General features: G+C 39.1%; 1 protein-coding gene across 4 annotated transcripts in view; it reads right to left on the reverse strand.

Annotated features, from left to right (window-relative positions):
• DYM (dymeclin) overlaps positions 1-14,567 on the reverse strand; it is a 226,709-nt gene that overhangs the window by 179,821 nt on the left and 32,321 nt on the right. For all 4 annotated transcript variants that reach the window (XM_074812049.1, XM_074812048.1, XM_074812051.1 and 1 more), the window contains 2 exons: positions 14,033-14,105; positions 1,240-1,365 (listed from right to left, as the gene is read on the reverse strand). In XM_074812049.1, coding sequence (XP_074668150.1) covers positions 1,240-1,365; positions 14,033-14,105 — 199 coding nt within the window. The remainder of the gene's footprint in view (positions 1-1,239; positions 1,366-14,032; positions 14,106-14,567) is intronic.

Below are 14,567 nucleotides of genomic sequence, written 5' to 3' on the forward strand. Positions count from 1 at the left end.
TTCGCTCCATGTTTTGGTTACATAGAACAGGTAACAGTTTTTCTCTACACTACACCCCCCACCCCCCCCCAATACTTTTGTCTGTGTGTGAGGCTGAGGACAATCTGCAAAGACCAATGAATCACCTGACCTCACATCAGCGATTCGGACAAATGCACGTAAAATTTCCTAGGTTTAAATAAAAGGTTACAGTATTTCCACAACAGAGAGGGATTTCCACAGAAGTAAACAGCTGGTTCCCATTCCCATATGATGTAGAGGTGAACAGACCAGGGCTGTGTGGGGGTGAACTCAAGTCCCCTCTAACCAGAACCCCTCCAACTCTTCACATGACCCTAGGTTCCCAACCACCAAACTCCCACCCCTCTCTCCAGAGGCCAAGTACCTGCTATTCCCAACTCAGACCTCTTCAACCACCTATTACCTCTTCTCCCAAACATTCCCCATTTTGCCTCAAACCCTCAATTCCTTCAGTCCAGAGGATTTAAGTACCACCAAACCCCACAAACACTGAGTCTCTACCCCTCTTCTGCCTACAGTTGCTCTGCCCATACACTGCAGGAGTCTGCCCTGTGCTTCCCCCTCTCCCTGCCTGTCACCCCAGAGCAGTACCTCTTACACCTAGTAGAATTTTCAGAAAACCAGACAATACATACATTTACCAAAAATCTGCCTGCATGGAATTTAAAGTTGAAAGATGATGAATGGTAGCCTGATTAAATGCATATAAGCCACCATGACACAGCATTTAAACGAAACAACTGACTAGCCAGAGCAAGTGGTATTACTCACACAACCCAGTTCACCACCTGCTAAGTATTTCCACTGTTGCAGCTTAAAACTCAGTGTAGCATATATCTGCAATCTTTCAAGGGGCTTCTATTTATCCGTATTGCAAGAAGGCTCATTAGCCTGAGGTACATGGATTCTCTAGACTGCAGTGTTACAGAAAAAGACCCATAGCTGAATCAAAAAGTCTATCCTGAAAAGTAAAACCTGTTTTAAGCTAATGAAGTTACCCTCAAAAAAATGAAAATGGCTTTCACAATAGTTTTACTGAATTCTGGGCTGTGACACTTAAACCTGAAACCTTCCAACAGCCTTTACAAATATTTGCTTTTTTGTTCTATTTTCTTTTTGGCAGAACAAATTCACTGTCTTCTGTTTTCAAGTACAGTCTAAATGAGCAATCAGAAGCATTTGTTTTGCCATTAGTTACCACCTCAGAACACAACATACCATCGACCATGCATCAGGTATTTGTGAATGATGCTCTCTCGTAGAATTTCTTTGTGGAATAACTGGCAGGAGAGGAAGACTATGAGGGTTGTCACAGCTTCCAAAGAAATGCTGTATGTAATATCTCTGCAGGAAAAAAGAAAAATTTATAAAGATTAATCTACTGGGTTTGTTTACAAACTGACTTCCAAGAACACTCGGCAGCTTCACCTGAAGTTATACACTGTTTAGCACAGCGAGTTTCAACTGGGAACATGTAAACAACAAATTCAAAAAATCCAGAATCACTTCATACCAACAATGGGTTGTTTTTCTTAAGAGAAGCTTTTTTTTTTATATGCCAAAAGACACTGTAAAAACATTGAGGTATTGCCCAGAACATTCCAGCTGCAATTTTCAGACTACACTTCATTCTAAAAATAATAAATATATCTCAAAAGTGTGTTCTTTGTCCTGTGAAATAAAATTGTCACAAACTCATCATGCTAAGTCAGAGAAATATCCAGCTAGACAAACACAGCTCCATCTGCCAGGAAAAGTGGATCCTTAAGAAAGGAATATAATACACAAACACTAGTTCAAGTGTAAGAAATACTCTGGATATCAAGGTACTACATACAGTTGTTCAGTTTTAAATGGTATTTTTGAGGTAAGCGAAGTCTAAAGTTTCGAGATATTACAGCCAATCCCAAAGAATGTGCTGTAATGATTAAATACTGAGATCGCACAGTTTAGCAAAGTTCATTAAGTTAAGGTTAATTAGGAAAAGCTGTGGAGCAAAACAGATGAGACAGATCCACTGTTTGGGATACCTTGTGCTTTCTGTTCCCACCTATGCCTATAATGACTTTGTTACACATCCTGTTTTCAAAAGGGAGAGAAAAATAGCATTTGCGTCCTTAATCAGTAATAAGGATACCTTTTAAAAACACAATGAAAGATCTTGAACATTAGAATCCATTAGAAAGACTGTTACTAAGTACTTTTGATGTTTCACGCACTGTTACTATTTCATTTCCACGGTATGCTTCACAATCCAGTATCATTACATTACAACAGGTGTCCAGCATCATTTATTAAGGTTCTTTTACCTGGGAGCTACTGGAAATTCAGAATCTATTTATACTTCTCAATCTCAAAGATTTTATAGTATCTCTACTAAATTTTTTTTTTTAAATTTAAAAAAAACAGCATCAATGTGTGTTTAAGTAGCGATGCTAAGTTTTCTTTGTTATAATGTCACCTTCCAAAAATTACATTCTTAAAACAAGTATAAACATAAAACTAAGTGCTCTTTCAAATAATGACACCTTAAAAACTGCAGTGCAATCTCTCTTGAAACACGATAACCAAAGAAAAGACTGGCTGGAGTAAAATTCCTCATTAATCTCAGGATCAGAACTTGTGGTCTTTACCAAAATGAACTGGATTGCATTTAGAAGAAGTCAGTTTGATTTTTAGCACCCTCAAATACTTTAATATTCTCAAGTGGGTTGCTAGAAATACTGTAAATAACACAGGTTACTGTAAAGCATGAGAAGAGTTTCATTTCACTGTGTATAGACAGCTTAAGTTAAGCTCTTCTGCAGTAGCTCTAGGCCAGAGTTTCTGAGCAAAGACAGTGCTAGTTACTTGCTCCAAGTCAAGAGCAAATTGGAATCACAATTTCCTGGATTGCAGTCCACACAACCATACTACCTCCAACACAAAAATGTTTTTGAAAGTGAAGGTTATGCAAACTCACTGTTTTGATTTTCTCTGACATAGCTGAAGTATTTGAATACGTACATTTTAAGTCACAGGTCAGGAAGGGACGTACTGCTTGAATGACATTCTTCCTTAAAATCATGAAGTACATCTTAATTACTTCTAGTTTTTGTGAGTTACCTGACTTCTTGCCCACTACTGAGGAAGTTAGCCAGTGCAAATGCTGATAATTAGATCAGGCCAGAGGTTACACTGTGATCTGGTTCCACTGCAAATTCACCTCACCCAGAAACAAGGCTGAGCTAGAAACAGCTCCCACTCCCTCTTCAAAACAGTGATGCTTTGCAATCCACTACCCATGTTTGTCCCAGGTAAAGCAAGGAGGACCAATATATAATCAAATACTACAGGTTTAGCCACCAGCAAAAAAAAATAATTTTTCTATCAAAATAAAAACAACAGCTTGGAAAAAAAACTTTTTAGTTATAGAAGAAAAAAAAATCAGAAGCTTATCATTACCAAGGCTGAGAATATAAGAACAATGTCTGTAACCCCGAGCTGATGAATGAAAAGGCTAACTTCAAGACACACTACAACATCCACTGGATCGCTGCTGAGAGGAAACAAATTTTAGGGTCTACTATACTTTTTCTCCATTTCAATCATTCATTCATTCATTTATTTTTATGACAAACCATACAAGTGGTATAGCAAATCTGAGAAGACATTACAAAATTCTCTTCTATTTCTGTAAGATTCAGTGTAAAGAAATAAAGAGGTTACAGTAATGTAGTAATTTCTTTAAAAAAAAAAATCTGCTTTCAATACACTTATATAACTCTGAAAGAAAAAAACAGAAAGAAAGATAAATTCATGCAGCTCTTGTTAGTGAGTTGTTCCAATTTTCTTGCTCTTCAACACCCAGTTAGGGCACATTTAACTGCAGAAATATTCCACTCAGCCTGTAGAATCTGTTCAAATTAAATTTGCTCTGACATAAACACAACCAGAGTCCTGATATCTGGGGTAACCTCTCTGCTACAGTCACCCTTAATTTATCAGCACAAGGATAAAACTCCAGAGCACAATTATTTTCACCACCAAGGGTCAAATGTAGTTTTCTGAAACTCAAGCATTTCTAAAGGGTCACAAGAACTACCAGGAACCTCTTTTAACTTCAAAGAAAATACTGTTTATTTATATTGAGAGACTACAGAATAGGGGGGGTTGGTCTTCAATCTTTTAAATTTTTTTTTTATTCAAAGCTATCAGTCATATAGAATGACTTTACATGGAATTTATGCTGATCTCCAACTTCCTCTGAAAACTGTTTGCTTGCAGATAAGGAGGAAACTAGAAATAATGAACTCATGTATCAATCACATGTCAAAATTATTTAGCTATTTATTTCAGAAAACCAGAACTGCATTATGTTCTGAGTTTCTGTGGGGTTTTTTTCCCCTTCCCAAGTGTCTTATAAAACAAATAAAAAATCCACAGAACACAGATAAAGTTCATGTCCCATGTAAATGGACTTCATAGAGCAATGTACCAAAGCATACACAGGTCTTTTTCAATTTTTTTTGTTTCTTCTGTTTTTTCTCTTTTGGAGATTTCAGTAGTTATTCTCACTTAATTTTACCCTCTTTTTCTCTCTCTCCTTCCCCCTGGAGGATATATTCCCCTATCAGGTAGACAAGCTAACAGATATTATTCTTTTGACCCTCTCAGGATGTTCTTCTTTCACGAGGGAACAACCCTCTTTCATGAGGGAACAATCTGGCATAGACTGAACTGTAGAAATCATGGCAAATGTTTCTCTCCTGGAAGTAGCTGTCCTCCTTGGTATCACGTTTCTTACACAGTGACACAAAGCAAGCGCCTGTTTCTTTAACCAGATGGAATAGGTCCAGGTTCTTGCATGTGACACCCAAGTTAAAATTGATTTCTGGCAACAAACCTTATATATACACATTTAGTCCCTAAAGCAAAGACACATCATATGTACCCATGATTATCTTAAATTAAAAATTCTTCAGAGAATGACGACTTGAGCTCCAGAATGCATGATTTCTAGATGCTAGCATAACATACAAATGTGTGCATGTATTTAACACACATTTTAGTATCTGCATTTCATATGTTGATACATTAATGGATTCCTTCCAAAAGCAATGATACCAGACCATTTCAATGAAAGCTTTTAAAATAAATCACCATGTACAATTTGTATTACAGTAATCTTTAGACAACAACTTACTAAAATCAAATGACAAAAATTCTAATAAGTCAGTGGCACTTTCCATCTTAATCCCTTTGGTCAGGTAGACAGCAGAGATCCTGGGCTCCTCTGAGAGACCTTTGGCCATGGGAGTACCACTTTACAGCAGCACTGCATTTAGACTTAAAAGAAGTCTTGCTTTAGAAGAAATTGGTAGAGTAACTAATTCTTCCAGGATACAAACTGGAAAGGATATCACTTCCATCTGGTCCTTCATCAAGAACATACATTTTTATTGATTTATTTATTAGTTGTGGTGGAAGACTTATGAATTCCAGAGCTATCAACCTTCAGGCATTTGAGGCTGGAGAGCCACACCAGAACATTTATCTGCATCTCACACCCTCACAAGCCTTTGTCTGCTTGAACTGGACCAAGATTTCACCTTGCCCTTTTACAGACACTTATTTCAAATATATCACCATGCTGATATGCACTTGAAAAGTTCCAAATGGCTGAGAAAGAGGTCTGTGGTCAAAACAGTAATCTTTAACAAAAATAAAAGATCTTCTCTGTGGTAGAAAGAGGGAAAGAGCACACACAAGGAACCAGTTAAGGCAATCCACCTGAGCAATAACTCTTCCAACTGCAATAGTTTGAATACTTGCCTTTACTTGCTCACACCCACAGGCAAGTGCTCACATTAAATGGTACCACATAGCAAACAGAAGCCACACCACTATGTTTCAAAGCAGATTTCTTCTGAGCTACAAAGAAAATGACAGAGTCTCAAGCAGACCAAAACGTGAAGATCATAATAGCAACATCATCTGTCGTCATAAGCCTGTGGGGAAAATACAAAACCCAAAATACTCCTGTCTACTCCTGCAGACTCAAGTAAAAGCAATAGGAGCAGTTCACAGGAGTCTGATGCTACCAGTAGCTTATCTATCTAAACTGGTAAGGGGAGAGGTATTGGGGTAGCTACTGTTTCCAAATGATGCAGTCACCCCCCACAGAACAAGAACTATGGTACTGTTAAAACCTCAGCTCCCCAGTGTCCTAGCATCTGCTTTTTCCATTCAAAACCATGTGGGTGACCTTGTATCAGTGTCATCTACTGAGAACTTCAACAATCTACCTATGTGTCATCATCCTGCTGCTGCTGCTGGCATCTCTCCAACACCAAGCACTGCTCACAACTGCTCTCTGTGCTCACCACATCATTCAGCTTTCTTCCCTGCCCCCGAGAGGTCTGTGCAAGAGGAACCAAGATGAAACACAGAGGCAATATACAGGAAAAAAATCTCAGCTAGGAGCTCCAATTACCCCTCTGAAGGCACATGCTGTTGTAAACACTTTAATTACTCAATGAAATGCAGCTATTTCTATATCTTAGCACACAGAGGCTGAAAGCTCATAAATGATTTCACACCTACAAACAGCCTGAACAGTCAGAAACAAAACTCTGAATTTCAACTCACACTACACCAAGCCCCCTCCCCATTTAAATATTTTCCTGAACTTTCACCCAGCCAGAGCTGTCTACTCTGAGTATTAAAAGGTTAAAAGGTAACTCATTTTCTAATTTAGGAGAGTTGCCAAAAGGGCTGATTCATACAAAAACTCTCAAATCGTACAGGAACCAGGTTTCATTTCCCTGCTTCCTGAGGGCCCACCAGAAAGGTGAAAGAGGAGTCACCACAGAGAATAGGATCAGTTCTGAAAACTGAAAAGCAAGTAGAATATCTGGTTATCAGACTCAGGATACAAGTACAACAACTCAAAGTGAATATAATCTTTCCTCTTGGAATCACTCCTAATTTTACACCCAGTCATGGCACACACGCACCGTGACAGCCGGTAATGCACTACAGTCATTACAGCTGACTCCAAACATTTGGGAGATGTCCCACAGGGGCACCCAAGAAACACCAGCTGGAAGCACAGAGCATCTCTGACATTTCCTGCTGCATCTCCCCCGTGCTGGGTATTCTTGAATGGGAGATAGAATGACAACAAGAAAACCAAAAAAGGTGGAAATACTCTAAAGGGACTGTTTAAAGGATTACAATGACAGTTGGATTCAAGACCCTTTATTCCCAGACCTGCTCCTAAACCATCTGAGACTTCTTAGCTGTGTACATTTTAATTTCACTAGTGTTCAGTTCTTCCCTCTACAGATTAAAAATATTAGAAAAAGTGCCTGACTTTTAAATGTTGCAGAGAGAATCTATATTCTTCTGTATTTACCTTTCACATCAACAAGTCTTGTTAGCAATATCCACTATAAGCAAAAGGCTGCCCAGGGAGGTGGTGGAGTCCCCATCCCTGGAGGTGTTTAAGAGTAGGGTTGACCCAGCGCTCAGGGATCTGGTGTAGTTGGGATCTGTCAGTGCTAGGTTAACGGTTGGACTAGATGATCTTCTAGGTCCTTTCCAACCGAGATGATTCTGTGATTCTGTGACCTTACCTTCCGAAGAACAGAACACAAGAGAGCCATCTAAATACCCATAAAAATGCACTGGGCTTGTGCAGCTTTCAACCCCCAAGGAGAAGACAGCCAAAGAGATGTCGACCCAGGTCCTCAAAAAGCTACCTTAGAGCATTCCAGAGATCTGAACAGAGCCAGACCACAGGAATCACATCCTGTGTTACAGCCACGCAGCCTGCGTGAAAGGCAGACCTGCTCCACAGCCTCAAACATGAGCCACTGGTTTCAAGGCAGAGCCATCTTGATGTAGTGGCAGCAATAATCTCTTTGGGTCTCATGGTTGTCTAGGCAATGGAGAAAAAAGGCTTATGCCTGTCAGCCAGGTCGCTGTCACTGATTTGAAACAGTCTGCAAACTCTTAAGGTGTCAAAAAGCAGGTGACAAGCAGCTGAACACGAGCCAGCAGTGTGCCCAGGTGGCCAAGAAAGCCAACGGCATCCTGGCTTGGATTAGAAATAGTGTGACCAGCAGAAGCAGGGAGGTGATAGTCCCCCTGTGCTCTGCACTGGTGAGGCCACACCTGGAGTGTTGTGTCCAGTTTTGGGCACCTCAATCCGAGAGAGATCTCGAGGGGCTGGAGCGAGGGCAGAGGAGGGCAACGAGGCTGGGGAAGGGCCTGGAGAATAAATCCTGTGAGGAGCCATTGAAGGAGCTGGGACTGCTCAGTGTGAAGAGAAGGCTGAGGGGAGACCTCATCACTCTCTACACCTCCCTGAAAGGACATTGTAGAGAGGTTGGTGCTGGTCTCTTCTCACAGGTGATTAGTGACAGAACAAGAGGGAACGGCTTTAAACTGCAACAGGGGAGGTTCAGACTGGACATGAGGGAAAAATGTTTCCCAGGAAGAGTGGTCAGAGAGTGGAATAGGCTGCCCAGGGAGGGGATGGAGTCCCCATCCCTGGATGTGTTTAAGGGTCGTTTGGATGAGCTGTTGGGGGGTGTGGTGTAGGGGAGAACTTTGTAGAGTAGGGCTGATGGTTGGACTCGATGATCCCAAGGGTCTTTTCCAACCTGAATGATTCTGTGAAAGAGATGCGCTTGACGTAAGCACCTAGCTGCCTTTGCTGCCCAGACCAGAGACCAAACCCAAGTACTAGCAAAGGGGTGTTTTTCAAGATGCATCTAGTATCTTTTGTGAAGACAGGGCTGAAAACCATAACAGAGAAAGCAATTATTAGGAGCCTGAATACACAGTATGATGTATGATAAATCGCAGTACAGACCTCTGATACGATGCTCTGGGATTAGAAAGTCTGTTACAAATTGAATGTAAAATAAAGCTCACCTAGTGCAAAGACAGGTCCTAGAGAAACACTGATCTAAGTCTAAAAAACTAAATTAGAACAGATTTAGAACAGAAAGAAGAATATGTGACACAGATAAAGATTCTTCTGCTTAGGACCTTTAGACACTTAAGAGGCCACACATCTGCCATCAGAAAAGAGAAAAGGATATAAGGGTGATGAAAAAAAATCTTCCAAATAAGTATTTTTATTTGCTAGCCCACAAGGGGCAGCAGCAAATAAAAGTCCCTTTATATTCATCAGATCCCTCCTACATAGAGCACAATAACCTTAAACTTTGAGGGTCTTCAAAATGAAGCAATACAAATCTCTCTCAGTTTGGATATTTTTGCTAGCTTCAATCTAAGTTTCAACAGATGGAAGTTTCCCTTTGATGATTAGACAAAGTTGCCAAAAATGCTAAAGTTAAATAGCTCTTCAAATTCTGGAGCTACTCAGTCTTGATAAAAGTTTCTTGAATAGTCCATTTTAAAGAAGCACTATTTTGACCTATTGTTTTGAAAGTAAGAAAAAAAATAAAATGCGACACTCCTGAGATAGGAGAAAACAGTTCTTAACCTCTTTGCTGCTCAAAATTAGCATGGCAAAAAGCCTAACATTTCTCATCATCTGTACATGGCATCATTCCTACGTTGCAACAATTCCATAGAGCTTTATAATCAATTCTATCGCCCTTCTTGCTCCTACATTCAACTTTTAAGCTCCCAGGAAATGTAGAAAGCATCCTTAAATGAGTCAAAACATTGTTAACATTTAGATTTGGAAGTAACCAAGATTGCAACCTAAAACAATTGTAACTACAGAAAATAATGGAATGTAATAGAAATATCAACTAAGTTCTACTGGCACCACAGGGTGCTACTTAACAGTGATGTAACTAGATCACAATATTTCATTTTTCCTCCATATGCATTTATAGTTTTTAATGAAGTGAAAATGTACTGATAACAACCAGATGTTCAGTTATGTTTACCAGCTCTTAACAAGCTGCTGAAAGAAGCCTTTATAATTTAAAGCTTCGGGAGCTCTATCTTGCAACAAAATGTTAGCAATAGCTTCTACATAAAAGTCATACAATTAAATACCGAAGTTGCATCTTTTCGCTGACTATGCAGTTTTAATCATTAAAGTACACGCTTGAGTGCTGACATTAACAAAACCAAAGAAAAAGTAGAGTATCCATAACATACCCCAGGGAGCCATAAATCAAACATCAACATACTGTAACACAAGTGTTACAAGGGACTGCATAAGTCTAATTCTTGAAAAGCAATATTGCTGTAGTTTCTATAAAGTGTCTTAAAACTAAATGTGAAACTTTTTTTTCTTGGCATTCTGTGCAAGGCAGCTGAGCCTATTTTTCAAAAGGATAATTCAAGATCTTTTTAGTAACTCTCAGATACAGAGCCACAATGCTGCCGAGTCCCACGGTCCCTACTACAGCCTGGTTTAGCTATGCTGAGTGTAACTGCCCTAAAGCACATTTGCCTTTCCCAATATAAACTGACTTTGCAAAATAGTTTCTTAAATTCATCGTAGAGGATCCTGAGACACTCCTAGATATGCTTTGCTGTAAATCTCTGCAGCCTTTCCCAACAAAAAAAATCAACACATTTTGGTTCTTCAGTTGAATTTCACAGTAAGGGATGTGGAAAGGTGCGTTACAGACTTACCATTTGTCATGCTCCCCATCTCACCTTCCTTATGAATTTTGAGCTAGACTGTTGTCCTGGTTTAACCAGGATAGGGTTAAGTTTCCCCAGCAGTGGGGGGGAGCTCTAGCCGGGTTATTCAGATACCATGCTGACGTCACATCCTGGCAGGTCACATTTTCCTGGCGCAGGAGCGCGGTGCGCTCGTGGTTTTGTACATCGTGCTTCTCACTGCTGTATTTGGTAGCTATTTTGCTCTGTTCATTGCTATCACTATTACTGTTATTGTTTTTGTTGTTGTTTGTTGTGTTGCTATTGCATTGTTGTATTAAACCTTTCCTTATTTCAGTCTTGGGGCTTTGTATTTCACTCCCTTTGTGGGGGAGGGGCAGCGGCCGCGTGGTCTCAGACCCCGGCGGGGGCTAAACCACCAGAACTGTCCACCTACATTTTTCAAGTACGTCTCTAGGTTATTTTGTAAGCAGACGTGAGCTTGTTCTACCAAGGTTTCTCATAGAGCACGCTCAGAGGTGAGAGCAAGCTCTGCCCATGCTCAGGAAAGACTCAAGCCTTCATGAACTCAGAGCCCCTTCGAAGCCCAAACTCCTTACACTTGCTTCTGGTCAGTCTGGAACACCGGTTAAGATTATGTACCTGCCTGCAAAATACCACACACACAGGTATCCTATGCTCTCCTCCCAACAGTACCTGTCATCTAACACACATCTTCACAACATAATACTCAACAGTGAAGAATAATATGATCTATGTTATAATCACAAACAGTATCTACACAGCATCATCCATAGCAATGCTGTCCACTTTTCCGTAACACATTTACAAAAAAACCCAAAACAAACCCCCCTCCCAAAACCCATTAAGACATCTGAAGTTATATACAGAGAGGGTAGAAAGAAATATAGTACCTCTGGAGTGTCCTGCTTCCACCAAAAAGCACCTGACATGACATTTAGAACAACTTCAAAAGCAAAGAGTGCCAGACTGTTGGCACAGGTACCTCTGCTCCTGCATTTTGGACACAGAGATGATCTTCCATGCTTTAAAAATAATCTTAGTATTTCAGTGAAGGAGGAAAAAAAGAAGCTTAAACTGGGGTATAGAGAAGCAATATATTTAGACAGCAGCTGCCAGCTGTATCCACTCCTTCATGAAAATGCATCTACAGAACCCAGGGGACACACTAAATGTGACAAACCTCTGTTAAGGCTACTGAATGCTCCTAACAAAACTTTGCTATTCTGAATGATGTTTCAAAGACAGACTCAGCATGGAGATTTTAATGGTCTGTCACAACAAAAACTTATCTTTAATAGCAGCTTTACAGACATACACTCTGTCAGCAGTGCCACTGTAAGCTGCCAAAGCTGCCTATCCTCTAGCAAGTGATCCTAAATCCTGCCAGAGAAATCATTATGAGTTTGAATATTTCATGTATTCCACTCAATCCATTCCTTTCCAAAATTCACATACTAGGCTTGTAATTTTAATTTATTCCAACTAAAGACAGGAATGAACTACTCCCTTGATACACAGTAGAGAAAGAATTTATAGTGTACATCAGATCAAGGAGAGGGAGGAAAGTAAAAAGTAAACTTGCTATTAAAATAATCCAGATCATTCTCCTGAAAAAATATTACAGTAAACAAAAATGTCTCAACCTTATAACATCTTTATGAAGAACAGAGTTGGATTGTGTATTAGAGAAAGGAAGTTTTTCTGTATCTCCTTTCTCCTACCCTACTTCCCCTTCAATGAAATGGGGATAAAATTGTTAGTTAACACATTATCACACTGTTAAACATGTTATATTGGTAAGCAAGACAATAAAATACAGTTTGGTAAGTGTTAATATCTTACTAACAACTCAATAACATGTTATCTCAGGAAAAATTTAACTAAGAAAACCTATATGACAAAAAAAACCCCAAACCTTCCACATCTAACTCTTATGAATAGTATGTTTCTATATAGCTGAACATTAAAGATCACAGACAGGCTTTATAAATACTTCTCTTTTAATAAGCCATTACCACTGTACTGTATAGTAAACTAAGTGCTTTTAACATTCACACAGAAATAGAGATGCCGACAGGTTCAGTTGTTGAAAAGGGTTAAAAACAATCATGCCTGTAAAACTTTTTCTGCGAGAAAGACAGACTAAATGATATTGAACTCCACACACACACATTTGGACTTCCAAGAAAGAATAATAAAACCCTGCAGAATTGATGAACTTGCCCATGTATCGTAGTCCTCTCACCGCTATGTACTTCCTCTAATTTGCTCCAAACAAAACGTGTATCTGTTCCAGGAAGTCCTGACAAGCTTTGTAGAATGACACTCTAAATCATCTAATCACTAATTCATTACACACTACCTAGACAAAACCCTCATGTAATGTTGAGAGAGCTGTATTTAATGAGAGCAATGTTTCAAAAACTATTGCATCTCTGTCAGCTTTCCAACCAAAAGAACAATCCAAAGTACAAAAACTAAAGCCTCAGCAGAGCTATATACTACACTATAATAGATAATCTGAAACTCTTTCAAAGCTGTGATGCTTTAATTGGGGCACTACATTTTAGGCAGACTACAATGCAATTTAACACAAAAGATACTGCTAACACTATCTCTGGTAAAGTTTATCTTGGGAAAAAAGAAGTTAAAACTTATCAGGACAAGGGTGGAAAAACATTTTTATTTCCAAAGAACGAAGTAAGTTCTCCTTCATATAATACCGAAGTATGTTTCATGACATGTATCCCAGTGAGATGTGGAATCAACATATCTCAAATACAGCAGATGCATTAAAAAAGCAATGTAAACAAATGTGGAGATGTACAGAAACAGTCCACTTACTCAATTCTCTTCTCTGTTCTTCAGACACCAACTCACTGGTATTTCAGAAATCAGTGTTAAATAACTCATATGACTTATTTAATGCACACACAGTTCAAAAACCAACACAACTACAGAAGAGGAATTTTTGTTTGCACCTTGCTGCATCCACCAGAGATGAAGTGACACCTCCAATGTACCTTTCCTTGTACAATTAGCACAACGATTTCTAGCCAAAAGTTAGTAGTAACTGTCTGTATGCTGACAGAGGTACCTGAAACAAATGTCAAAACTCCTCAAAATAAACCAGGATAACTTCTGTTGATGGTTTGAACTGGGTGTGAGATGTTCATCATGTACTTCTTCCAATAGAATGTTCAGGGCCGGTAGAGGCAGCAGGTTATCATTATCAGTACTGCCCCATCACATGCAGCATTCAAATACAAGTACTTAAACATTATAACCCCATCACTCTAAATTTGATATTCTCTCAAATGCTAAATTCATAGAAAGAAGCCAGAGCAGGAGAGGGGAGAAAGGCAAAAAGCAAACTTACAAGAGGGGAATTTCAACAATGAGCTGGATGAGGCAACACAGCAATTCTTCTATGAGGTCTTCACACTCCGTTCCTGAAATGAAGCATACCAAAGATTTTCTGGATTTTCAAATACCAAAAAAAAGCAAAGATTTAAACACACAGATCCAGACAATCAATATTTTAATTAAGGAACAAAACACCAGAAGATAAATTCTACCTGTTTAAAGAGATAGCATTCTTTCCTGAAATACAAAGCACTTGGGATTACCGCTAGAGAAAATGGTGATGCTTACCCTTCTATATATAAAACAAATAACTAATAATAATTGGATAGATTAAATGAGATGTTGGTATTGTACAAATATGTTAATATTAAGCACATCAAGCCTTACTTTACTACTTAGCTAAGGTCATATTAAATGGCTTTATTACTAACAGTTGAACCGGTCACTAGTGACTTCTCATTGGTCTACAGTTCAAGTCTCCTCTGAAAATTCGCTGCACTCTGCATATTTCCCCCCCTTTTTTTAATCTCAAGATGAAGAATAAGCAG

This window comes from Strix aluco, chromosome Z, assembly GCF_031877795.1.
Source record: "Strix aluco isolate bStrAlu1 chromosome Z, bStrAlu1.hap1, whole genome shotgun sequence".
Classification (NCBI taxonomy): Eukaryota; Metazoa; Chordata; class Aves; order Strigiformes; family Strigidae; genus Strix; species Strix aluco.